We start from the raw sequence: 27,684 nt of genomic DNA on the forward strand, positions 1-27,684 counted from the left end.
TTTTTCTTCTTGGACCAGTCCGAAAAAAAAGACCTGAAAAAAAATCACAGGAACAGGTTTCGCCAATCACAAAATGGACACACTATGTCGGCAGGCATTTGGGGTCTTACCGGGGGCCAAGAAGACAACATATAGTCAATCGTGCCAAGTTTCTATAGTCAAAGGTACAGAGACAGTGAGTTAGTCTTTATTACATGGAGATGGAATTTTAAAATGCCTGTGGGGTCCCAATAATCCACCAAACAGATTCCTTTGTAGCAAAATTGACCAATTGCCATTGTTTTGAGTATTTCCAGTTCCAACTTGAATTGCAAGTTTCCACAGACAATCAGGTCCAGGTTCAAGTCCAGACCTGAAAATGATACTCTGGACCTTAATTTTCTGTACTGGTACCTCCCCCTATCAACAACATATATTTCTTTCTGTCCTTTTACATCTTATTCTTGACTTTAGATTTATTTTGGCATTCTATGGCATTAGTTTTCTGTTTTCAGATATCTTTTTTTCCATCTACGGAATATTTGTGCTCATTTTACAGCTGTTTTGCACAATTTATTGTGTGGTCGAAAACTTTTTTGTTTGTTGGAAATGGCCGAAAATTGGTGCGAGCGCGGATGTCATCCATATAATCAAATCAACATGGCCTAACTGTCAATGGGTCACCCATTCCATTTTATTAAAACCATGTCTTCCTGCAGCTGTGGACCCTCCTGTTAACCTGATCGTTACTGACGTCACTGAAGAAGGGTTCAACGTCACGTGGTCTCCGTCCCTTGACCCTGACCGTCATGGTTACCATGTCGTGGTGTCGAAGCTGGACATGACGACAGCTGTCAATCAAAGCACAGACAAGGCGTCATTCCCGGTGAGTGGACTGTCGCCAGAAACTGATTACGTCATCAAAGTGACATCACTGGTCTTGTCGGGCGGATGGAGGTCACAGAGCGAGGAGGCAGTCATACTCGCAGCCACAGGTACTGAGTGATTAAATGCTCATTATCTATTTATCTAATTAGATATGATCTCAGTGCACCAGTAAATTAGTATATAGAAGCTTCGCTAACACAAAGATTTGGGGGCCTCGGTTCGCGATTTTCAGCGTTGGCTGGGTTCTCTTGTGCCGTGAAAGGGAGTTTGCCGCGGAAGGCAGTTTGCTGTGGAAGGAAGTTTGCCGTGATAGCGAGTCTTTGCCCCCGTCCGAAGACTGCGCCAATTCGGCGACACGAGAGACCAATTAAAAACACTTGGACGCAATCTGCATGGACGTGTGAAATCCCTACGGTCCGTTGGGCGCGTTAATAAACCACACGCATCTTCTCCGGGCAGCAAGTTGCCATTCCTCCTGGCGCAAACTTTCATGGATTCTTTGCCAATCAATGTTGTACTGATCCTTGTCGAGTAATTCCTGATCTTGGTTCAAGCCCTGATTAAACCCGGACCGAAGAGCAGGAAAATAAGTATCGGAATCGGGTTTGACGTCATCTAAAATTAAATTCGTTCATCACCTACTAATTTTTGACGGTACATTTCCAGGAGCTCGCTCCTCCACAGACCTGCAGTTCGTTGAAGTGACCGACTTCATGGTCGCATTCACCTGGTCACCCCCTGACGCGGCCGTGACCGGGTACCGAGTCATGTACGGACAGGAGGATGCGACGGAGCAGCTCAGCCCCTCTCCCGGACCAGGGAGTAGATCTGCAGTCATCGTAGGACTACGCTCGGAGACGATGTACAAGGTGTGCAAATATAGAAATAACATCCTCTTTTCCTGACGTTTAAAAGTGCCCTAAAACCCACGATAAGTGACATGAGCCCTCTATAGTAACCGCATATGTCCTGTCTCATTTCATCTTAGTTCATGACACTAATTATTTGATTATCCATATGTATTGTTATCACATTCTACGTATTACTTAACTTTGTCATTTATCTATTATAATCAATCTCATCAATTTAGTTAAATATAAAATGAGGTCTGGGGGACCTAGTATAAGCTATATACTCGTGTACCTTTTCATCCCTACATCCGTTTTATATAATGTTTATCTTGTTATGTATTTTTTTTCTTGTTGTGCAAATTAATAGGTGGAGATCACTACAATCGGAGTTTACCGAGAAAGTTCGCCACTAGTCGGCCAGATCAAGACTGGTGAGTGTAACTCTTTTTTTTTACTTAATGATCAACACGTAACAAGACCTGAAGGTCATTTCAAGGTGTGCCCGAAAGACGCCCCAAGGTTACAGGTTACATTGCAAATGTAACAGCATCTCTTAGCTCAATGACAGAAACATCATGATTGAGACCAGCTCAGTTGCTCACTAAGAGTGAGGACTAACTGACCAGTTGGGTCACACAGTTATCGAGTTAAGCATCAACTTGGCAATGCATATTCTTGTCCTTTTTGTTTCCTCTGTGTCGCCATTGACGAGTTAATTGGGTACGCAATACGGTTGCATATTCTCCCCTGATGGAGATGTGTCACTAGGAGCTGTATCCTATTCACCTTGACCTGTACTTAACTTGTTAGAAAGCAAAAACGTACAATGAAGGTCTTCATTCATTCATTCATTCATTCATTCATTCATTCATTCATTCATTCATTCATTCATTCATTCATTCATTCATTCATTCATTCATTCTCTCCTGATGATGTTTCCCTGCCAGCCGCTGCTCCCACCACACCCAACCCTGCTGCCGGACAGACGAGTCGGATGACCACCACTCTGTCCATGAGCACGTCGTCCTCATCCTCCACCACTCCAGCGAAGACTACACGAGACCAAGGGGCGTCTGCCGACGGTATGTTATCACTGAAAGACAAGGAAACATTGCTTGATGACTGCCCAGATCTAGTGATGTGACATACTTAGTACACTCTTCCCTTGAGACCGCCCCCCCCCCCCCCACATTCTTCCCAGCAAGCTCTTCCCTATGCTGTCAATATGTCGTTCCGGTCAATTTTTCAGAACACCTACGCATGTGGTGATAAACATTATATAGATAACGAACTCCCTTGATGCAAGCTGCTTACAGTAGACAAGGCTTATTCTATTATACGACGTTTGATGTTCTCTAATAACTGATGGCATTTGTTTAAATCTCCAAGAAGGTGTCGGAAGGCAAATCGTGACTTTTTTCTGTTCTGTTCTTATTTTCGACGGGAACCGGGAACCCGTGAAACGTTATCATAATAAAACTATAAAAATTCCTTTTTTTGCATCTGCTTGTAGACTAGGAAATTCTTATATAACAAATTGATTTGACACATGAAACATTTTTTTCTTTCAGATGAAGAAATCGACAGTGTTGATTTGGGTGGCATGGACACTGAAGGCGTTGACAGCGGTTCCTATGACTACTCTGATTCCCAAGACAGTGGTTCCTATGGTGACTCTGATGCTGAACGACCAGTTCCCACAACGGAGTCAAACAAAGATGGTGAGTGAATTACTCTTGATGAACACGTAGTTCCTCTTGCTCAAGCCTATTTGAAAGAATAGTAGACACGTGGAGTTAGGGACAAGTGTTTATCATTATTTGATGAGACAATCGAATGTGTGTATAGAGGAATATTACTATTCGTTCACCTTTGTCGTCTCTTATTTCAATATGGCAACTTTCTTTTAAAATCATCAATGGTAACCAAAATATGCATGACAATTTTATCAAAAGAAAAAAATAAAGCGCAATACTGATTTTGACAACAACAATTCTCTTTTTGCTGTACAGCAACAACTGGGAAAAGCAGCAAATCACCTGGTGACGTCAGGACAACGTCATATCAGGTTTTCGGTTATTACAGATACTTAACTCCGCACTACGGGGGACGCTTAAGAAATAGAATATCTCTAAAGTCTTTCCAAACCTCGGTTAGATTATGACCAAGAAAGAACATTAAGATTTACATAAAGTCATTTTAGAAAATTCCAAAAGCAAAAGTGCGAAAAAGAGCTTAATACAGTTTCTCCGTGAGCGCGTGCAATATGAATTGAAATAAAATGAGTATGAAATGACTTAGGGGATACCGATGACGCTCACGCAGCACTTGAAACTGTTTTATAATATATATAATTGAATTAGGTCTTAATTGTTTATTAAGTCAGCTATAAGGCTCATGCCTTGCCGTCTGATGCACTATAAACATTGTCTTTGTTTTTCCTCTTTTCAAACTATTCAAACTTCATAAACAGCACGTTTTTTTATAATGGTTTATTTGGCAAAACTTTACATGTCATACGGTTCGCAGCCTTGCGGCTGAATTGGAGTAATGACAACACATTCAGCACAGTTAATACAATATAAACGATAAAATTCCTGGCACATTAAGATAACAAGCAAGGTTTAAAATATCTATAAATGAAGTACTCGATTAAAAACTTTTATTGCACTTTCAAGTAATCGTGATATTGCACTTAGATTACTTCTATTAGTAAGCAATTACCTACATGGTATCGGTTGTGCGTTTTGTACTTTAATCTATTTGTGGTTCTAATGGAAAGGCTGCTGGAGATGCTGTGGAGATGATGGAGACGACAACAGCTGCTGAGGAAAATGCAGAGGTAAGTACCCATCGGAGGTAAGTTCTGAAGCTCTTCCATTACAGCTATATGGAGTGACAATCTGATCTACTTGACTGTTGATAAGTGTAGCAATGGATAGGCTTGTGTTGAGGAGTGGAGAAACTATGTCATCATTTACGGGGCTCATATAAAATATAAAAATACGAAAAGAACAAGAAGGATAAAATGTGCACCTGCATCTGCTGGGGCTTTACACGTGGCATGCAGTTCTTGTCCCTGTGGGACTTAGTGCTCCAGTAGACGAGAGGGTGGAGAAGGAAGTGCACACCCCACCTTCACCCTAAAAAGTCACGTGCAGGCCAGGCAGACGGGGCGCCTAACCCACCCTGTCTGCCTACCATTGTCTTCCGTGCAAACTTTGTATCTGTGTGATGGAAGTGGAAATTTTAAAGCCGACATTTATTGCGACCAGGCAAAAACTCGGATCCTCAATCAGAAAGTGGATATGCCTGTGACTGTCCTGTTTCTTACACCTTTGTGAACAAAAGGGAAGTGTGAGGTTTTTTTTGCTTCATGCATTAAACAAGAAACTAAGACATTAGAGACAGATATGATTAAGCCGTGATGTTTACATGGTTTCGAAAAATTGATGAAGTCTCGCGAAAGTTGATGAAGTCTCGTGAAAGTTGATGAAGTCTCGTGAAAGTTGATGAAGTCTCGCGAAAGTTGATGAAGTCTCGCGAAAGTTGATGAAGTCTCGCGAAAGTTGATGAAGTCTCGCGGAAGTTTATGAAGTCTCGCGAGTTTTCTTGCTTCCACAGGACAAGGCGCTGGACCTTCTCGAGTCCATTACAACCACGCTGGACGAGGTGGACATGTCCGACCCGGCAACTCTCGAGTCTGTGGGAGGATGTGAGTACAAATATACCCAGTCTGATGTCATCATGCGTATATATATGTATAGTTTTCTCGGTGCAAGGCCATTATTTGACCACTTCTGGGCACTGAAGTACTCTCACTGTGGCAGCATCTCTTCTTCTTAAGTCAGAAACATCGAGCTTCAGCATTCTCGCCTAACTGCCCCAATAGGCATTTACCCGGAATGGTTTGATCCACTCACACCGGGAAGGTCTCCTACTCTTTTCGATAAGTGCGGCGGGTTTTTTACGTGCCAGGGGTGTGGCTCTCCTCAAACACGGGACGTCCTATCCGAGGGACGGCCCTAGCTGAAGCTAGACTGCCTCTTTTTGTCCGTCTGCCAAGAGATATAATGCCGTTTAATGACGTGCGGTAGAAGCGTAAAGGGCCCGTGACATCTAGAAAGTAACGTTAGTAACTTTACATCTGGATACACGCACATACACATTTTAGTATCATACCTCTCTAAATTGCAACGCTTTTTAGATCATTCCTTTTATCATAGTTTTCTAGAACAAAAACACACAAAGAGCATGAAAAAATGAGTAATCAAAGGCACGTGCGAGTAGTGAAAAACACACACATAAAACCTGGAAAACAGCAAATATGTATTCATATATCTTAACGCTACAAACAAAACAAAGACATAACCATTCAAACTATGTGATAGATAAGGCTGTTTGCAGAATACACAACCACAGCATAACTCAGTATGGTGGTATGCACTGTATGTCTAATCTCCAAGCAGATCCTACGGTAGCATAAGATAGTATCAAAAGCTGGCAAAGGAGTGAAGCCGGCCTAGGAGTGTGTATGCTACCGGTGCCCAACTGACTCCCTCTGGCTGGCTATACTTCTTGGCCAGCTTTGGTACTATCTTATGGCACCGTAGGATCTGCTTGGAGACTATGGTATGACTATATCTTAGTATAAGAACATGATATCTGTTTGCAAGAGGTGTTTCTGGCTTTTGTCAGAGTCCCTGTTTCCCTTTCCAGCTCTGCTGGAGTCCGTAGGTACCCTGCTCGAGGACCCAGAGACAGATGCAGAAGAAGCTGCCGATGATGGTGACCCCAAGGCTGACCCCGCTGAAGACGAGAGTCTCTCTCCAGAGGAACGCCTGCAAAAGACTGGACAACAGAAACAGGAGGAGCAAGCTAAGGTAGAACGAGTCAATACACTCGGTTTTACTCAAGAACATTCTATTTATATCATTTGAGATGCAAGTACCACACGTACATGACAGATAAGCATCCTGTTGTTATTGACGTGGCTTGTATTTGCTGACAAATATGTCCTCTAGTAGTTTTTCCCTTTGTTTTAAAGTTAGTTTTTTGTCTGCCCGGTGACGAGGAGAACTAAGGCTAACGTCACATTTCCAAATCGGGGCCCGGTCGGGCTGTTTGTGGAAACGGATAAAAATGTATAGTTACGTAAAAATATACGCAATCAATGCCCACGACTATTCTCTTTACGTCTTGTATAGTTTGGTGCCAAGTTTTATGTTATACTGCTGCTGTCCGGTCCACGGTTTGGAAATCCAACGTAGGCCTAAGTCGAATAAAAACCGGAAGTGGGTCCAGCGTCACTTACGATTATGGGGATAACTATTTGAGGAACAAGAGTTGGCTATACTAGGTAATTACTGCCATGGCTGTATCAGGTATATCTAATCTCCTCACAGAGACGAAAGCTTGTCCAAGAAAGTCGCCGGGTCCTAGAGAAGATGGAAGATGCCATTGTCCAAACCCTGAAGCCTGGAGCGCCCGCCGTCACCCTGTCAAGAGGCGGGGTCACGCTGAGCGCTCAGAAGGTTTCAGGCTCCGAATTCGGAAGCCAGGAGGTGCGGACAGGTGATGGAGGCTTCCAGCTTCCATCTCAAGCGGCGCTTTTCTCGGATTATACACCACACAGCGTCACTATTAAAGTAGGTTAAGTTCTTCCTTTAGCTATAGGCATAGATGATTATCTTCTCTTTATGGGATCAATATCAAGTCACCTTAATATTTGCTGATAACGTAAGTCAACAGAGGAATTTCCAGAACTCATGTATAACAGTCAATTTAGTTCGCATAACCTCCTGTCATCGTTCTGGATGTGTCACTGATGTGTTTTTTCTGTATATCTTTTGTGATGGTTGTGACAATCTTGTCTTTCAGCGTGTTTATCATGCAAATAAATATTAGTAACTGAAATTACGATAATCATCAGTATCACCATAGTCCTGTGATCAAACCTCTAAAAGACGAGCTAAATGTTATGCATTTTTGACGTTGTAGTTGCTGTACTGCAGTTGTAGTTTGACAACAGGAGCTTATGGACTTAAAAGTAATCTCGTCTTGACTTTGTTTTCTCGTGAACCATCTGAGAATTGTTTGTCTTCACCTATTCCACATATCAATTCACAGTTTTAGTTTAAAAGCTGATAAGTCCTGATATTCCTCCAATCACAGACGAAAGTTTAAGATGGCAGATGCTGCCTGATGGACCCTCTGGCCGTTTCCAAATCATATCCAGATACAGTAGAGGCCGCTTAATTGCACATCCAATTTGCAAGCGTATTTCGTGCAATTATCCGTATGGTGCAATAATGCGAAGTTATCCAGCTGAACTGCACCGGTTTAGGATTTGGGGATTCCGTGCAATTAACAGAAGTTTGCGGTAATCCGCTGTGCAATTAACTGACTTGTATTGTACTTAAGTCTTCAGTAACTATTATTTGGCGTACTTACCTAAGACGTTGTTGTCTCTTTAAATAGCTGAAGCAGTTTGAAGAAAACCCGTTCACCTGGGGGACCGGAGAACGCCAGGTCAGCTCCACAGTCATGGAACTTTCGCTCCAACAGAACAACATTAACGAAGCTCTGGCCTTCAACAACCTCACCGAGGACTTCGTCATCACCATTCCCGGAAGTTCCAAAAACAAGATGGCGACAAAGAACATAACCTTCTATTCTCGCGGAAACAAAACCGCAGTGTATCATTTCTATAATCTCACCGACATGGCAGAGGGATTCATGGTCACAATAATACCGTTAAACACGAGTGTGGTGTACGGCGTGTCGGGCAGGTACGACGACCGTCCTGACGACCAGAACTACAGCGTGTCCATGGAGACGTACGTTCTTCCCGAGCAGTGTGCCTTGATGAAAACCCTGAGTGGCGATGAAGACGACGTGGACAAGACACAGGCAACGATGTTCATCAAGGGGCAGAGGGACCCAGCGCAATACTACGTCAAAGTTCGAATTTTAGGTCAGCGTTCTTAAGCCATTTTGATGCTTGACCTATGCCACTATTATAATAGGTAACGCGAGCTTTGCAAGCGTGGTAATTTATAGGCCTTTTGTCGTAAATGAAAAGAGAATATAAAAACTTCTATCAATATTTGTAAAACTATCAAAAAAGACATCGCACAAGTTAGTTTTGTGATCCATACTTAAACAATAGTTTATTTCTACATTCTGATCTTTTATTGTGTAACTGCATGATGCTGTTTACGTTAATTTCAACACTTCATACTTTTACCATTTAGCCCTACGTCACACTTCCAAACCGCGGCCCGGCCGGGCAGCTTTCGTGAACCTTAAGCTTCCGGCAGGACCCGTTTTTCCAAATGAGACCTAAGCCTTACTGGTACCATTCCCGTTTGTTTCAGGTCCGGCGACCGAGTGCGGCGATGAGGAAGAGACTGACTTGTGGGATTCAGAGGAAGGTGGCTTTTTCGCCTACGAGATCCAGTGGGCCCGTTTGCGCTGTGTTTATTGGAACGAGACTCAGGAAACCTGGCTGACTGATGGCTGCGCGGTATTTTATTTTATTCACATTTCCTTAAGGCGTATTAGACAAAAAGCACATCTGATTACATTGGCATTCTGCTCGAGGTAAACATATAATAACAAATAACAGTCAAAATAAACAAAGGACAGGGTTGGACAAGTCCACTAGCCTTATTGTCCAGGGCAAGTGAAAGTGCTGATCGGGCAAGTGCATGACCTGATTTTATATTGAGTGAGATTTTGATATACTTGTTACTTTTTACAGTCATGACATCAAGCAATGGTCAACATTGAAAAATAGAGGCATAATTCCATTGATGGAAGTGAAAATACATCTTAAAGTGACATCTGAATTTTGGGCAAATGAAAAATTGGTTCGGGCAAGTAAATTGCACCGGTCGTCATACAAATAAACGATAACTGGAAATAAATCTAGCAAAATGTGATTACGACATGTCTGTCACCGCTGTTCACAGATCAGCAACAAATCCACCATCAACAGCACCATCTGCCACTGCAACCATCTCACCGCGTTCGGAAGTGACGTCATCACGCCGCCCAGCAAGGCCAACTTCGGGGAGCTGAAGTTCAGCGATGTGGGGGACAGCGGCGCAGTCGTGACGGCTGTCTGCGTGGAGTTCTGGATCTTCGTGCTCACAATGGTCGCCATCAAAGAGATGGCGCGATGGAAGAAGAAGGTAGGTTAACGTCGATGGTTAGACATTCGCGGGTAGCAAGGTGATTTCCTTCTTCTTTTTACTTCTTCTTTTTTTTTACGTTAAAGAATTGAATTTTGAGGCCACAACTGCTCTACAGCGTTGGAGTGAGATTTACATTTGAGTGACTTTTGCATACAGAGTTTGTGTATTGACATGTTCAAGTTTTTCTAGTTAGCTGTACTTGTATTGTTCTGCCAGATCATTTTAGTGACGCTGAAGAAGAGTGATGGATGTCACTCGAAACGTCCAGAAGTAAATTCCCGTTTTTTATCCAGTTGTAGGGATTGAATTGAATTTGAATATTTAGCGTGAGGTACGTTAACCATTGATACATGCAAAGATAATAATAGTGGTCATTCAATTGATACTTCTTGAGTATTTAGTGATCTCTGGTGATTTTTTTTTAAATTCTCGGCCCCGCTGAAGAAACATGATTCGTATATAGTAGAGTAGATTCATCCCTCAAGCTAGCGACATCTTGTACACTGCAGTCGTCCCCCAGAAAGACATTTGGAGCCGCATAGTTCAAGTTTTGAACTTTTATTCAGCCTGTCGGCCAAGCTAGTTTCACTGTGTACAGCTTCTTCGGTGGCTCGAGGCTAAATGACACAAGTACAAGGAAGTTTGCGCTTACCTTGTTGAGCATTCGTGCTTGTTTATGAAAACTTCTGTTTGATTACTCAGCTAAATGAGCTGGACGACCTGCAGCACGGTGACCCGGCCCACCTCTACATCCGGGCAGGTGCCGCTGAGAACGCTGGAAAGGAGTCCAGCATTGCCTTCAAGCTGTTCGGGGATGCAACGACCACTTAGAGTGGCCCACGTGCAAAAGAAGAAGGTCGGTACTTAAATTGTCATCTCTGGATGATTGCTTGACGATGTCATGTTAAATGTTCACTCTAGATCTGAAGTACACCAAAGAAACCCTAAAATAGTCTCTATCAGGCTGACCTGCCTGGTGAGATAGTAATAGGGGACTTACTTTTACAAAGTTAGGAATAAAAGCCTAATAGGAATCAATTGGCCTGGGAGTGAACTGACCAGCCGGATAGCTGGATAGACTGCAAAAGAATGGCTGAAATATTAAGACCTATATTTGTCCCTACTTGGCCAATTTCTTCATCCAGCTGACACGGCTGCTTGGAGACTATCCTATAACACGCCGTATCTCTCCTTTTTTGCCTTGCCGCGCCAGCAGCAAGGCCTTATGCCAGCTTTCTTCCATGGATCCATGGACCAATGGACGGACCTTTTAACCCAGCCCTTCCAAAGGCCCGTTTTTAATGGGTTTTCTTTCCTTGCCGAGTTTCATAGCTTAGTTAGACAATGGTACATTCCAGGCGAGTATCAAAACTCTCTTCTAGACGCATGTTACTGTATGTGGTCCAGCGTAATAAATCTACGCTTTAACTCACCATGTTTATATAAAGATATATCACAAATTGCATCAGAAGGAACTTATTTTGTAATGAAAAATAATGCATATTCATTGTGGGTCAAAAAGTTTTACAAAACCTGTTTAATGTGCCAATAATTCATCTGACATAAATTATGATAATGAGGTAAATTTCCAATATCCCCTAGTACACTCGGGGATTTTTGCTGCATTTCCTACTGAAGTTGCTAGGTGTCGCTCTCAGCAGTTCAGTCATAAAATACGCGGCAAGGCACAGCTTTTCTTAAAAGATTTCTTGTTTGTAGATTTTCACACGAGGCAGTCAAGTGACGCTGAAGTTCAGCACATCAGAACAGCTGGGTGATGAGGCGAGCTGCTGCCGATTATGCATGACAACCGTGTTTGTAAACTTTTGTCGATATTTGCTTAAACTTTTCTCTAAGCAAATTTTGTTTTATAACTACTTGAATGTCCTGAAGTCGCGCGCTCGGCTAGAAAGATTATGCAGGACCTGATGCGTGGATGCGTGATCTTGCATGTATACGTATCACCTGCAGTTTTGAACCTATGGCCAGAAGATATGATGTTACAGTTAGGTCACTGCAGGTTTGCTTCTTTGCGTCCGTTACATGACACCATGCTATTGTTTGAATGAAGATAGGTAAATAATGGAAATGGATCTTGGTTAGCATTTGGAAGGTTGAAATGGTGACTGTCTAATGGCGAAGCCTGTCGTTTTTTGTTTATAGAAAAAGTGTACGTGTGCATGTGTGTGTGTGGAGAGGGGGTAATGTTTGCTATTGTTATCATGCGTATGAAGTTACTCAACAATATTTGTGTGTGCATTCAATGACAGTTTACATATCACCATACTGTTGTTCGAGTGAAGGTAAATAGTGGAATGGATCTTGGTTAGCAATTGTTGTGTAAGGTTGAAACTGCGAATGTCTTATGACGTCTTTTTTGTTTATAGAAAACGTGTACGTGTGTGTGTGGGGGGGGGGGCGTAGGGTAATGTATATTACTGCTATCATATGATATGTGGCGAGGATGAGTGAGTGAGTAATAAGTTACTCAAATCTATTTCTGCGTGTGCACTCATTGACTGTTAAATATTGCCATACTGCTGTTTGAATAAAAAAGTCAATAAAAACTGCATGTATAATAATATGGTAGTCAAAGTGTTTTATAAAGAGGAACATTTAGTTTGACGTCTGAAGGTTATTGAGATGATACTCTACACTCTAGTTTGATTAAAGATAACTGTTGCTATGTCCGTGCAGAGGCGCCACCTATCGAGAGAGTTTAGAAGTGTATTTATGATGGCCACAGGATCAACTGTGAGAACGTACACATCAACCTAGCTAATACACCCTATCCGGTGAACAAATAATTGAAACCTTCAAAACTTTTAATAGATGTTTCATCTAAAACTATAGCTGTTTACTAAAGAGTCATTTTGAAAATACACAAATACACATAGCCACACACAATGTACACACACACACACACACACACACTCATGTACACACACATGCATACACACACACACACTCATGCATACACACACAAACAGATACACACACACATAAACACACATACACAAACACATCAGAATTAGTACACAAACACACCACACAAACTTTGTCTTCAGTTCACCTGATAATTTCATCTTCCTCTTCGAGCACAAATGTTACAGTGAGTTTGTCCAGTTGGTACTACATTACTGAACACCGGCTTTATTCAATTTTTCTTCTACCTTGTTACAGTTTGAAGAGTAATAACACCCCATGGCATAATACATGTACAGTCATAATTAACGCTCAACATATTGGCAACAGAAATGCACATGTACAATGACTGACAATGCTTGCGCTATCAGCCCTTCTACCTTCAGGCTGTAGCATAAATTTTGTAACTCTTGTTACATTAGTAAAGAAAACTTAATGCTCATAAAACAAACCGGACAAAATGAAACAAAATGAGCAGCGCATTGTCAAGTTACATTGACATTATCTGTGGCAGAAATTAGGACACTAATTGCTTCTAGTACATGTAACATCAATCAGTTTACTCTCTGCTATGATATAAAATTAACTTTTCTTGTACAACTGGATAGAACTGTTTCAATGACTCATAACCTGAATCCGTCTTTCATCACTTTGAAGTTGATCTGGAACACTTCCAACTTTCAGTGAAACACACAGATTAGACATGAAAAATATTTCGTCATCGTCAACTTTTACTGAATAGTTGCAGTCTACAATCCTCCCACTTTAGTCTTCAAAACCTTTTCTGCGGGGTTTGACAATAACATGTATAGCTTTCATACTTGCCCATTGTATACCTCTGATTCATGCAATTTGTGCAATATAATGTAAGGCTTGACACCAATGCTTTTCTAGGCCACATAAATCTTGCTTCTTCAAAAAACAGAATGGCGTCAAAAATGATTTTTGCAGCAACAACAACAAAAAAGATGCACAAAACATATTATAATAGCCTAAATTTGAAACTTGACTCAGTCCACTGCATTAAGTCGTGACACTGGTAGCAGCTTTATTTCATTATCAACAATTTCTAAATTCGTTCACCGCTTTGGATCCATGAAATACAAATCTCCTAAGGAAGACTATACAATCATGTAAATGATTTTGAACAACGTTGAATATTTTCATGGCTACAAACAACTATTCTGTCTAGTATTACACATCATCTATGAGGGGTAGTATCTCTTTTTCAGGGTCCTGTATTTCCTAAGCATGTACAGAGCCTCCAGCTCCTTAATGACGTAGTCTCCTCTCGCTATGAGCATCTTGATGACCTCCGGGTCTGTCTCATCCTTGTGTTTGACAAAAGCAGCCTTGCATCTCTGTCTGAAGTAGTCCTGGCCCTTGGGGTACTCTCTACCCAGGAACATCAGCTGTGAATGGGGGAAATGAGACAAAATGCTTTTCTAGAAGGTAAGGGTCACATATTAAATCTTGACGTTGTTTCTTTTAAATGAAAAATGGTGAAAAAGATTATCAAACAGTCACCTGTTACTGGCTATTACAAATTGCTGACAATACAAAATAGAATTTGACACACGCGCAAGCACACACACACACACACTCGTAAGGAAGGATACTGTAAATGCAGAAATGTTTGCAAAGGTTAAGTGTTTGTCATTTTTCAGGTGACGTCGACTGTGATCTCGATGACTGCAGGCTGTTATGACTTAGCAACTTATCAATTGTAAAAGATTAGAGTCCATTCCAAGACACCATGCGGATGTTTGTTGCCATTGTTTAGAATTGATTATAAAGTTTTGTAATTATATGTCTAGGACATTTGATACTTCAGAAATATTTTTAACACTGTTTCAACTTTATAAATATTTCCCTGGTCCTGTAAAACTTTGGAAATATTCATGGTGTGGAATTGGATACTTCTAATGGTTTCAAAATAATGATAACAGCATTCTACCATTATTTACCATTTTCTACCATTTTTTGTAAATGGTTCGGTGGGCTGGGAAGATAGCAATTCACACATTCTTGCAAAGTATGGTTGGGTGCCATGCAACAATGGCCCACCACAAAGGATCCACCAGTGCCCAGCTGTGAAATCTAAAAATATACAGATGCAACAATAGGGCTTACTTATATGGGGGCAATAAACTAATTTTACCATTTGGCCAGGTTTACCATTTTTTGTAAATATTTGTAAATGTGAAATAATCACAGAGAGGTTTCACAATTATTCTAAATAAAGATATTTTTGTACAGTTACTTTCAAAATGTTTCTAAAATATTCAAAGAAATTCAAATAAATGAGTATTTTCTTAGTCAATTTTTTGAAAATAATTTAATTCTTGTGGCTCAGATATTCTTTTATTCACAATAATTCAGACTAATTATAAATATCGCCTAAAAACCCTCATGGTGTCTTGGAATGGACTCTATGACTTAGCAATTGTAAAAGATTATGACTTAGCAATTGTAAAACTAAAAGATTATGACTTAGCAATTGTAAAAGATTATGACTTAGGAATTGTAAAAGAAGCCCAGCAACAGTACAGTAACCATGCTAATGCCAGTAGCCACAGCCATGGCTGCCCAACTAGACTGTGGCTATAACAAAGGGCTAGCCCTGATGACAGAGACAAAGACACATAATACAAATAGACTTTTACATGTACAGAATGACAATCAATAACAACATTCAAAGTACAAAAAATACTGTATATAAATGGTCTAGAGTAGCATCTACAGTGTTTATTAAGGTATCAACAGCTAGTCCACGTGAATTTTTAGACCAAGGTTCAATGGTAGCTGCCCTTACATTTTTGTACAGTTGTCTGACTTGATATCTCAGGTTGACTGCCATCTTGCTTCAGCTCTGCGGTCCGCAACAATCTGACAAAACAGGGCATAGTTTTAAAACTATAATTGTACTTTTAGTGTAATTTTGTGTTTCCTGTTTCAATCTTGAGACTAAGGGATGATATTTTTTTTCTTAATATTTGTAGACTTTGGCCAAAACTGACACAATAAAGTTTAACAGAGTAAAATGGAAATGCATGAGCACACTTCTTTTTCGATGTCAAACTTTAATTTTCATTACAAGGGATGGCCCTGTCAATAGTGCAGTTCTTTCTACTGCAGACAGGCCATCGTCCTGTCAATACCCACTCAATCAATCAATCAATCAGCCGCGGGCATCAGGGGAGATGCATAGCGGCTGTAGACATGTCCCTCCAAGATGTTCTGTTAGAGATACCCACTCCCATTACCATATTCTATCACTATCTTTAATATATCAGCTGGGTGGGCTAGAAATGTTGAATTAAAAATCTTAACCTTCCATGGTGAAAGAACAACATGCGTCTCTGTTGCTAATCCATTGAACCATAGCCAATTATGTATCAGTTTACTAAACCATGTGCACTCAATGATTATTACTCAATTCAAGTAATTGGTATGCAGGGCTCGAAATACTTTTTTCTGCATACCTGCACTGGTGAAGGTAACACTGAAAATTACCAGCACCAGACAAATTTTACCTGCACCAATCTGAATTTAGGAAGTATGGATCATACTAAAATTGTCCAGGAACCATTGCTATTTTCTTTATAGGTGGTAACAGTCAAGGCAGATAATAACTAGAGTTCCACGACCCCATACCTTCGCCAAATGATCCTAGCTGTGTTGTCTGTTTCATTAATTGTGCAAATAAGGTTCTCATTTGCATAATTATATTACTTAATCATCTCCTCCACCAAACACCAGACGTGCACAATCTATGTTAAGAAAGACGGCCTTTGTCGCATTTTCGGATAATTTATGCAAATGAGGGCCTCATTTGCATAAGTAATGTTCAACGATGTTCACCTGTCCATAACTTCCAAATGCTACAAGTAAGAAGTTCCCGTCATTTACCACAATGACATTATAGCATTTTCTCATTAACTATGCAAATTAGGTCTTTATTTTGCATAAAATATATATATCAATATTCTTCTTCTTCTCAGTTACAAATGTCACATGTTGCAATGGTCTTATAATGGAACTGAGCGTGTATACATGATTTTCTAATTAATTATGCAAATTAGATACCAATTTGCATAATTAATATGTAACTACATGAAGCATCACTAAAACTATCTACATGCCAAAAATCATAACAATCCGTCAACCCCTTCTTGAGTTATTCCCTTTCAAAGTCTGGCACTAAACTTGCCCTGCAGTTCTAAGACAAGCCGCTAGGAGGCCCAAATCTATACCACATACTCCCGGCATCAAGAGCTATCCACCACTTAAATATCATTGCCGCAGCATGTCCAGAACTCGAAATATCAAACCAGGAAGTTCCGCTGCAGTACCGTAACAGGCCGCTAGGAGGCCCAGAATCTAATCGTTTTTATGTCTCAACAAGACCTACCCACATACTGAATATTAATACTATCCATTCAGGTGTTCTTATTAAGTTATGATGGTCTTCTACAGACATACATACAAACAAACATACACACGCTACCCAAAATATAACCTTCTTGGCGAAGGTAACAATCCACATACACCTACATCATATGACATTTATGTATAAAACCCAGCACATGGACCAGTGCAAGTTAGGTGCAGGTAGACACCAGAAATACCTGCACAGCTCCAATTTTACCTGCACTAACCTGCATATGCAGGTGGTATTTCGAGCCCTGGTATGTCAGCTAGGCTCTTACACAATTTGTAGAATACAGTCTGGTTACTAACTTTCATAAGGCTTTGGTATTACGGTAGGAATATCTGACTTACTGCAGACCTTCTTTGCCAAAGGTAAATGACGATAGGAAGTTGTAGAACGACGACAACAACTGATACTTTTGCACCAAAATACTGGGGTCAGTGACCTCGGACGGCAGTGGCCATGAAAACAACGTTAACACTGCATGCGTTTCCGCACGTAGTTCTAGTACGAACAAGTCCCGAATATTCCGCGACTTTACGACAATGACAACTCACAGAAGTTGTTTAGGAACGTCAAGGATACCTTCCTTGGTAGACTGGAGCTACCCAAAGTCTAAAACTCACCGCAGACACAAAGAAATCGTCGGTCAAAACATCCAACTCCTCTGACCCTGGCAGCTGTCTGACAACTTTACATAAATACCGCAAAATGGGCGGATGTAATTACGACATTCTCCATGTATGTAGTCTTAGAGCTGATTTTTTGTCTTGTTCAAAGAACAAGTTGACCAGAAGTAATTTTATAGATCATAAACTGGCTTTTTGATGTTAAATTACTTTCAATAATATTCAAATTCAAACAATTACCATATAGTGTCGTAAAATACTGACTGCGTACAAGCGTAGTAGACATGCGCAGTAGCGTATTCGGTTGCCATCGTAGCTGTACACGGAAGCCGCAACTTTCAAAACACAAAATGGTGAGAACACAGAAAAACGCTTGGTTTTCGTAATAGTGTTGGCGTTTTGTGCAGTTTTGTAGCTTAGCTGGTTTTCCTGTGTGTTTGTTTCCATCTTTGTAAGGAAATACAAACTATGAAATACATTTTGCTTACATTCTGGAGGCGAAGAAAGTTCATGGGGAGGGGGGCGGAGTTATAAGCTAGTTCTGGTATTCATCATTTCAGGGTTTCATAATATTTAGCTTTTACCGGGTCACCTTTTCAATGAACCGGTCTCATGTCATGAAAACGCGTTGGTTGTGAAGTTTGCTATACAAGTGGTTAAAAGGACTAAATATTATTATTGGACTATATGTCAAATATGTTCACGGATTCAAAGTTAAACTTTGCAAAGTTCTAAAAAAATCAATGTCTGAAAATATCACAAATTGACAACACAAGATATTGAATTGGAAATAAAGTGGCAAACCATCAAAATTTATTTTGGAAAAAAATGTCACAATGTTTTTTTGTTTTTTTCTTCTGATATCAGTGATAGTACGTGGTGTAATACACATCACATGTGATCTCCATGCAGATATATGTGGTTTTTCCTTCTTTGTATCTTTTGATTTGTATGTCCCTCAAGCAAACTGCTTAGAAGTCTAACCTCACAGAGGTCTGGTAAAAGCCAAATAAATACATGATCTGAAACATCATCAATAAGGACTGTTCGAATGTTTTCTGGGGAGAGGAGATAAAAGGAAAAAATTGATGGCGAACATGAAACCCTATTTCTGGAAAAAGAAAGCTGGATGATTCATGTAGTATAAGAAATGTAACACTTTGACAATGGCATGACACATTTTTCAGGTGCCAGGCCAATGGTTTGCTTTTCCCCAGATGTTGATCTTTAAAGTACATCTTTAAAGTTTATGATCCCAATCATGCTGCTGAATAGCAGTTACTCAAGCAAAGTTGTATATGCTTTGGGAAATGGGTAGATGTTTCAGATAGCATCCACTATATCTTTCCTCAATGTCTTGTATCAGGTAGCATTCACTACCTTTCAATCAAGTTTCATCAGTGACACTGACAAAATGTAATTATTTGGATGCTATCTGAAACGTCTGTGACCATTTCCAAAACTATACCCAGTTGCTTGAGTAGCTGCTATATTTGGCATATCTCATCACTTGGATGTCTAACCTTCATCAATGATTCCAATCATGTTTATTTTTTGCTAACTGTTTGGTAGTGAGTTTTATTTTACTAACCTTGTGCGTGTGTGTTGTGTGCCGTGTTTTCTTCTCTCGTTGACGTAAAACACGTAGCCTCCCAAGTCACCTGCAAAGAAGTCGGCCAGCAGCACAAAAAGCTCCGGGAAGGTAAGAAAAAACGTCTCAAGTTTCGGTGGCGAAGTTGATCACTGCACTGCGTGAAGGTAAAGGCTTAAGGTGACCCGCTAGCATGGCCTGGACACCCCTGCTTGCATGACTGCTTGGTAGCTTCCACAATGAATATCATACACTTATAGAAGAATTATTTGGGCTATACCATTTTTGGGGTTCCATGTGGATGACCTACAATAACATGTAGATACGCCAACATGTAGATAGACTGCGTGAAAATAAGGGCCTGCTCATTAATTTGGTATAATCATTGATTTGTAGACTGAACGGAAAATCCAAAGAAATCATTTCTCTTAAGTACATGTCATTGCCTCTTGTAAAGTCTTGGAACAGGAAACAATCATAAAATTTGAAAATAGATGATTAGCTAGATGGTCAGCTACAAGTGTTAGCATAATTAGCTGGTGTCAATCTACTTAGTTTTCTTTTACTCTATATTCACAAACTAGTACATGTAAGCAGGAGAAACAACACCCGTACCCACTCTAATACTGGACATCTACAATAATACAATTATGTAGAATTATAAGAAAAAACATTTCATGTGACTCAAACAGAAGAATTTTTTAGCAAATACATTGAACTGTTGACTGACTACCAAACCCTTGAATCCTGACAAGAGGAGTTAAGACCAGGTACAAAGGTTGTCAGATACAAAGTGGTGACTAGGATGACACTTACAGGTGTGGCTCTGCCTACCCTTACAAAACACCACCCACTCCAAGGTTACTCTACGGAAGGTTATATTATAAATATCCCAGAACAATTGGCTGCATGATTGCCTACACCTCACGACTCTGATACACGCTCCGCAGGCAATTAAGACAGCCTCCTTCTCATGCCCATAAATGGCATGCAAAGAACTCGAGCGCTGTAAAAACATCTTTGTCTGCTACCAAAGATAATCATTGATTCATCTGAATCTGACTACAGCTTGGCTGGTGCTAGCTAATAATAAGCACTCTACTGTATAGCTTAGGAGTGCACACCAATTTCTTTTTTATTTTTGCAAAAACCAAGTTTAAGAGTACATACCAATTTTTTTTTTCAAAAACCAAGCTTATGTATACACACCAATTTCTTTTTTTGTTTTTGCAAAAGCAAAGCTTACGAGTACATACCAATTTCTTTTTATTTTTTAATTTGCAAAAACCAAGCTTATGTGTACATCATGATACTACATGCCAATTTCTTTTTCTTATTTTTGCAAAAACAGTTCGACCAGATGAGTTTAGACAGAATATTTTCACATTGGATTCCACAAAAAAGAAGTCCATACAAAAATTATTATTTTGTAGATTGATACTATTCAATTTCTTCTGAGAAAAGGAGGCAATGGACACAAACTAATGGGTCTTACAAATATTGGAAGAGATACGTTTTAGACAGAGCAGCCCTCTTACGAACTTTAAAAATGGTATAGCTCCAACTTTGATAAATCGCACCAATAGAATTCTGCATGTTTAGAGAAGGCGTATACATGTATACGTGTAGAGTATTTGTAAGTCAAGCATGGTAGTCACATTAATATAAGAATATTCATGATAGGTAAATTAACCATTAAGTTAGATTTCGTTACATGCAATTGCCTTATAGGGCCTTCACACTGAAACCAAATTAGCAGGAATCAAGCAGAATCAGCTGGAATGAAGTATTTGCAAAATTCGCTGGTTCCCAATTTTCAATGTTGGCTAAGTTTCTCTTATGCCAGTAAAGGGAGTTTGCCGTGGAAAGGACGGGGCGAAACTACATATACCTTCCTTGGCAAACTCCCTTCCTTGGCAAACGGAAAACTCCCTTTCCGGGCAAAAGAGAGCCTAGCCAACGCTGAAAATCACAAACCAGCTCCCCACTCCCTCTAAAATGAAATAAAAACAGAGGCTACCTTCAAGGCACTTGGGTGTTTTGTCTAACTGTTACCTGTACTTTACCTGTACCTGTAGCCTCCCTTTGTCTGACTGTTACCTGTACTTTACCTGTACCTGTAGCCTCCCTTTGTCTAACTGTTACCTGTACTTTACCTGTACCCGTATACTCCCTTTGTCTGACTGTTACCTGTACTTTACCTGTACCTGTAGCCTCCCTTTGTCTGACTGTTACCTGTACTTTACCTGTACCTGTAGCCTCCCCATGTCTAAATGTTACCTGTACTTTACCTGTACCTGTACCTCCCTTTGTCTGACTGTTACCTGTACTTTACCTGTACCTGTAGCCTCCCAAGAAGCCAGCCAGCGCCAAACTCAGCAAGGCAGAGAAGGAGAAACTCCAGAAGGAGGAGGAGGAGAAGAGATTAAAGGAGGAAGGTGGGAAGACTCAACTTTCACTTTTATAATTTTTTGTTTTTAGATAAAATTGTGTAATGTTATGATCAAGCAATGGATGGTATGGATCCTCCTTCCCCTACCATGGTGTGGTCCTGTCTGAGTATTAGAAAATTTCAAAGTTGCTTCAAAGTTGCAAAGACTCGTTGATAAAGATTGACATCCAGGTATTGAGATATGCCAAAAAGCAGTTACTCAGGCAACTGGATATGATTTTGGAAACGTTTCAGATAGTATTCACCATATATCTGAAACGTCTGACCGTTTCCAAATTCATATCCAGTTACTTGATAAATATCGGTGGGAATTCTTCACTAAATTTCAGTATCTGGTAAAAGGACAGAAGTCTTGACTTTAAATTGTGGCCCAGGCAGAAATACAATGTACTACAATGTATAAGTGCACTTTGCATGCATGAATTGATTATACATTCTGTTTTACCATATTTGTCATTTGTTGACAGGTTAAGATTATAAACTTTCATAAAACCTAATGTTTGTTTGTCAGAGAGAGACTTACTGACAGTTTTCTTCTGCATCTGCTTGTAGAAGAAGCCAGGAAAAAGGCAGAGGAAGAGGAGAGAGAACGACTGGAAAAGGAGAGGATAGAAAGAGAGGAACGGGAGAGGCTGGAAAGAGAGGTATGTAGTCTCACTTTCATCTGCGGGATAACATGTATATAGTATAGGGGCCTTTGTTTCTAAAAATAGCATGCTTAGGACGGTGGTTTCAGACTGCAATTTGAAACCACCATCCTTTCAGTTATGATTTTTTCTCACAGAACAGTTGTTGCATAAAAAAAGAGTAAGGGGTTGTTTCAACTCATGATCACCAACTCAGTCAGTGACCTTCTGTCTTCTCCCTGGATATGTGGCCAGGTATTGAAGCTGGCCATATGTCGGTGTACCTATTATGGTATATCAATTCTCCAAGAAGGTCTTTTAAGGTAAATTTTGATGTTTTCTGACTGGGCCCTGACCTATCCACTAAGCCCTAACAGATCCAAAATTCAATACACTGTACCTGGCGAGTCTCTTTCGTCCCCTATTAAAATAGCTGACAAAGCTTTTTCGTCTTGTTATGCAAAATTCATTTCCCTTATCATTTCATTCTACTTATGTTTCTCAGTCATATTATTTTGATATAAGTACATTTTTTTATTTACTTATATCAAAAAATGATATTATTGGTTAGTGACATATCACCATATATATTGGCGATTTTCAATGTGCGCCAGACATACATGTACATATAGCCTGACTAAAATCGCGCCCCTAGCGGCCGGCCCTACGATTGCCGCCGCCTCCATTAATCCCATCCAGCGAGAGCTTGTGTAAACACAGGCTAATGTACATATAGTACATATCAAATAAGATAAAAAGTAACATTGCAAGAGAAATTTAACATTAACGCATATGCCTGTCAATATAAATCATCGCAACTTAGGAGTAACCGCGATTTGTTTGGAAACCAGGCTAGACTGCATGCTTTCTAGATCTTGCCGGAGTTAGGTCAATTCTGGGCGTTGCATAATTTTTTTTGCCTGATGTTCATGATTATGGTTTTTAGGAGCATGAGCGGCATGACATGGAGATGGCTGACCTGAACGCTGTCCTGGATAATGTGGACTCAGCCATCAACAGCCAGGAGGAGCAGAGAAGGGCAAATGCAAAGGTAAACAAACTCAAGAGCTAAACTGTCGCTCAAAAATCTTATCCGAGTAATGCAATCATGGTTAACAACTCAAGAGCTACATGTACCTGTCACTCAAAAATCAGGCTTGGACAAGTACTCTAGCCCTTTTGTCCCAGGCAAATGAAATTGTTTTGGGCAAGTAAATTTTTTATGTACTTGCCCGATAGGACAATTGAGTTTTAGAAAACTTGTCCAATTGCTCTGAAAATCTTAACTACAAATGTAAGTAATATTTAACTCTTAAAATTCCACCGTTGCCCTTCTCAAGATTGTCTTGTATTTTACAGACTAAGTACTCCATGTCTTTTGCTCTTTTTTGTTGCTATAAACTTGAGTTTACTCGGGTTGGCATGATATGTATAAGATACAACACGGGGTATTGTATGAAATTTAATCTTCTTGATTGTGAATCAAAGTAATCAAAGGGACAACTTCTGCACTTATACTGGCAGAGCTGAAAATTCTGCCTGCATAATGCAAATTTGCATGCAGGTAAGATAAGTGAAGTTTTTTCTAATATTAGGTCAGGGCTTTAGCCAGCTCGAATTTTGTTTCCGTCAGCCAATTACAATCGTCGCGAAAACCGCGAAATTAATTAGAAGGACTGAACTGAGACCTTGAAAAACGGGTTTTAATGAGATTATCGTATGCGAAAGGGTGCCGACACACATTGTCAACAATCATAACAATAGCAAAACAAACAGTGTGTGGCTTTTACGGCCGTGGACAGCGTTCCCAAGCCGCCTGTAGCTTCCACCAAGGATTTTTGTCCGTCAAGGTTGACGGATTGGTTTTAAAATTTTTCCGTCAGACGCAGCACATTTCCGTCAATTGACGGAAAAACGGACGCTGGCTAGAGCCCTGTATTACATGTAGGTACTTCTGATGTTTCCATTATACCTGCAGTGCATGTGGATTTTGGGATAATAAGGTACACAATAGAGAGTAGAGCCAGGTGATTATCCTTTGTCCATGATTTATTGTACCAATAACAATTTGCCAGTTACAGACTCTATATTTTGCGGACTTGTCATTTACAAGATTCAGCATACTTATACAAGATAATGAAGTTTAATACAGAGTCCGAGACACTTGTACTGGGAGGAGGTACTGTAACAGTATCCATATCCAACATTACTGCAATCAATCCTGGTTGGGCTGCAAATGGATTACATGTACTTTGAGCCCAGCGCGCTGTTTAGTTTCTAGGCAAAGACCATACACTTAAGAGCAGGTACTGCTAATTGTTGCACAAAGGACCAAAATCAACGTTACAACAATTCGGGTTCAGCATAGATAACGAAATTAGACTTCACAATGAAACACTTCAAACTAATACCTCCTTGTCTTTATACAGCTAACACTCGATGATATAAAGGTTCTAATCTTTTGGTTAAAATGCTTCAAAATCCATCTTTTTAATATGCACAAATCAAAAAAGCAGAACACAACACTTCAGTTCAGTTCAGTTCAGTTCATCCTCGGAGAGGTGACACCATCGTCTTAAATTAAAGTGCATAACATCACTTAAGAAAACATCTAATGGTACGTTGTGATCGTTATTTCAGTCACTTTAGACAAGAAATAGAGATGTCCAAAGGATAGATTCACCCACAGGGAAAAATGAAAACTGTCATCATTATGACTTATACAAAACATCACTTCAAGTTAGCTAAAGTATATACTAATTCCTTCTCCAGACTCATTACATTACATTAGTTAAACATATTAGGTGATATCTAAGTAAATTGCAATAATTATTATACACTGATCAAATTGCACTGAACAAAAAGCTTTGAGCTATAATAATTTCCTGCTTTTGCAGCTAAACACTCTCTAGTACAATGTAGTATACATTATTAATAAGGAAATTTACTGATGATTAAAGTTGAGTTCTTCCAAATCCAAATGATACACAAATGTTTACAGAAACATCACTTTTCAACTATACATCAATTCAAAGTTTACATTTACCAAAAATTCTTAAAAATTATTTGTGGAGTCAGGACTAAAACAATATCTAACAAAAATCACAAGAAAATAGATATACTATTTTTTAGTTAAAATTTAAATCAGGCAGGATGTGCGTAGGGCCGTAGGCTGATGACATCTGTCCTACTCCTACCTTAATGACTTTCATTGTCCAGCCTCTCACAGCTTCACTGAAGGACAAGTCTTATTCTCAGTCTCCTTTTGTGAGCAGAAATTAGTGCTGATAAGAGGCTGTCTGAGTACTGGGAGTGTGGAGGGGGAAATGTCAGACATCCCAGAGAGAGACAAGAGGGTCTGCATGGGGGTCCCCGCAACGATTTCTGCTAAATTCAGAAGAATGTGCTACGCTATATATGTAGAATTTAATTTTTTTTATTTCTTTGTACTATTTGGCAATCCTAATGGTATTGTGTTCATGTCCAGGTCCCAATACTAAGCAGATGTAGTTTTTTTTAATGACTCACACTTTTTTTACTGCTTGACAAAGGCTATGTGGAAAAAATTCTGCATTTTTGCAAAGATGTTGCCTTTCTAGTTTAATATTGTGATCCACTAAATGTTCTACCAACCCAGATGAAATGATTTTTGGAAAGAAATGAGGAATTTTTCAATATCTAGTGCATTGTGTATGAAAGGGTATCCTTCCTCATCGAATGCTTGCTGTTGTCATTCTTACAACAAGAATTTTCTGAGAGATGGCTATGAATACCATGTAGATTGAATACGATCGTTGAGGTACCACATTTTTAGTACTGGAATCATCTCATTTTGTACTGGGTTTCACACGCATTAGGATAACATAAGACATGTTTTAAACACCCCTCAGTCAGTAACTTGTAGAAATTTTTACAGAGTCTTACTGTTAGAAATGTTGTAATATGTTCTGGTGATGCTTTATTTTCAACTACTGTAATTCCTGATTTTTTCAATGTACTGTTATGTTCACGGTTTTCACAGTGACAACTGTAACATGAACTTATCATTACTGATAATAAATAAATCACAGACTTTTTTTATGCGCACTTGCCGCGACAGTGAACATTTAGTTCCGAGAACAAGTTGAATTTTCTCAGACCGTGAAAGTTTCATACCGAGAAGACAAAGTGAACTACAGTATTGACGGACTGTTGAAAATGATTTTCAGAAAATTTCTGTTGACCTGAGGGTTTGTCCATGCAAGTGATCCAAGAAGATGAAGGCCACTTTTTGGCTTCAGGACCATATTTCGACATTGCCTATTTACTGGAAACAATTCTATCATCTAGATCAGGATTTCTCTTGTTCTTGTTCTTGTATGGTTACTGGGCAACACTACTTAGTGTTGTGGCAATCCACCCAGCGTAGTAGTACAAAAGTCAGCCGTGACAACCCAAGCACCGTACATATTGGACATAAATTAGATGGCAAAACGTTATTCCAACAATGACTACTACATGTAGTAAAATACCTCATCTTTTGTGAGGTAAATTTAGCCTTCTTTTGCAAGGTTGATTATATATTTAATATTTATCAAGTTGTTGAATTAACAGAAGTTGTCATACATTTTACCTTTGTACAATTTTTGTGCATTTAAGTCTATCATCAGTCTAACAGAGACAAAGGATACAATCACTCACCAAAGGATTCAGCCACTATCCAACTTTGTTCCAATGCTTGTGTCCAGGATCATGTCCATTCAGTTTTCATGGGTTGGCCATGAACAGTTCCATGATTTTGATGTCGTCCTTCTACTCCACATGCAGTAATCTTCTGCGTCCACCACAGTTCGCCTGTCAAACATAGAACAGTCAGTTCTCCCCTTTTTACATGGCATTGCAGGCTTTGTCTTGTGATAAAAGTTCCGCAAGGTTGATGCACATATCTAAAAATATATTATTAAGAAAACTTCTGTTTAATTGTTGCCTATTTATGCTGCAGCTCACTGTGTTCACCATTGTTCTAAAAACCCAACGTTAAGAAAAGTCCAAGCAAACATTGTGGATCATTCCTAATGCCTCGCAGGTGTTGTTATCCATCGCACTGTTCAGCCTGTATTCTCATGCC

At 39.8% G+C, this 27,684-nt stretch overlaps 3 protein-coding genes across 6 annotated transcripts in view; 2 read left to right on the plus strand and 1 right to left on the minus strand.

Moving 5' to 3' along the window:
• The first annotated feature begins 632 nt into the window (after positions 1-632).
• Positions 633-12,839, plus strand: LOC118412787. The gene is made up of 15 exons (XM_035815809.1): positions 633-974; positions 1,534-1,736; positions 2,086-2,149; positions 2,666-2,800; positions 3,290-3,439; positions 3,731-3,786; positions 4,501-4,560; positions 5,343-5,433; positions 6,438-6,601; positions 7,124-7,366; positions 8,199-8,694; positions 9,098-9,246; positions 9,695-9,916; positions 10,622-10,775; positions 11,639-12,839. The coding sequence occupies exons 1-14, from the start codon at positions 821-823 to the stop codon at positions 10,748-10,750; spliced, it is 2,316 nt and encodes a 771-aa protein (XP_035671702.1). The 5' UTR covers positions 633-820; the 3' UTR covers positions 10,751-10,775; positions 11,639-12,839.
• A 148-nt stretch (positions 12,840-12,987) lies between these two features.
• On the minus strand, positions 12,988-18,066 carry LOC118413361 (electron transfer flavoprotein regulatory factor 1-like). Of its 4 annotated transcripts, none has more exons than XM_035816712.1 (3): positions 17,865-17,976; positions 15,660-15,733; positions 12,988-14,256 (listed from the first exon to the last, which is right to left on the minus strand). In XM_035816712.1, the coding sequence occupies exons 2-3, from the start codon at positions 15,702-15,704 to the stop codon at positions 14,050-14,052; spliced, it is 252 nt and encodes an 83-aa protein (XP_035672605.1). In that variant the 5' UTR covers positions 15,705-15,733; positions 17,865-17,976; the 3' UTR covers positions 12,988-14,049. The 4 variants fall into 4 exon arrangements, with proteins under 4 accessions (XP_035672605.1, XP_035672602.1, XP_035672604.1 ...); XM_035816709.1 differs by lacking the exon at positions 17,865-17,976 and adding an exon at positions 17,837-17,860; XM_035816711.1 differs by lacking the exon at positions 17,865-17,976 and adding an exon at positions 17,630-17,801.
• A 74-nt stretch (positions 18,067-18,140) lies between these two features.
• The window catches only part of LOC118413038 (protein CASC1-like), a 36,917-nt gene continuing 27,373 nt past the window's right edge, over positions 18,141-27,684 (plus strand). The window contains exons 1-5 of the mRNA XM_035816177.1: positions 18,141-18,261; positions 19,557-19,610; positions 21,847-21,937; positions 22,504-22,595; positions 23,524-23,628. Of these exons, the coding sequence (XP_035672070.1) occupies positions 18,193-18,261; positions 19,557-19,610; positions 21,847-21,937; positions 22,504-22,595; positions 23,524-23,628 (411 nt within the window). The 5' untranslated portion in view covers positions 18,141-18,192. The remainder of the gene's footprint in view (positions 18,262-19,556; positions 19,611-21,846; positions 21,938-22,503; positions 22,596-23,523; positions 23,629-27,684) is intronic.

The sequence above is a fragment of the Branchiostoma floridae genome, chromosome 4 (assembly GCF_000003815.2).
Source record: "Branchiostoma floridae strain S238N-H82 chromosome 4, Bfl_VNyyK, whole genome shotgun sequence".
Lineage (NCBI taxonomy): Eukaryota > Metazoa > Chordata > Leptocardii > Amphioxiformes > Branchiostomatidae > Branchiostoma > Branchiostoma floridae.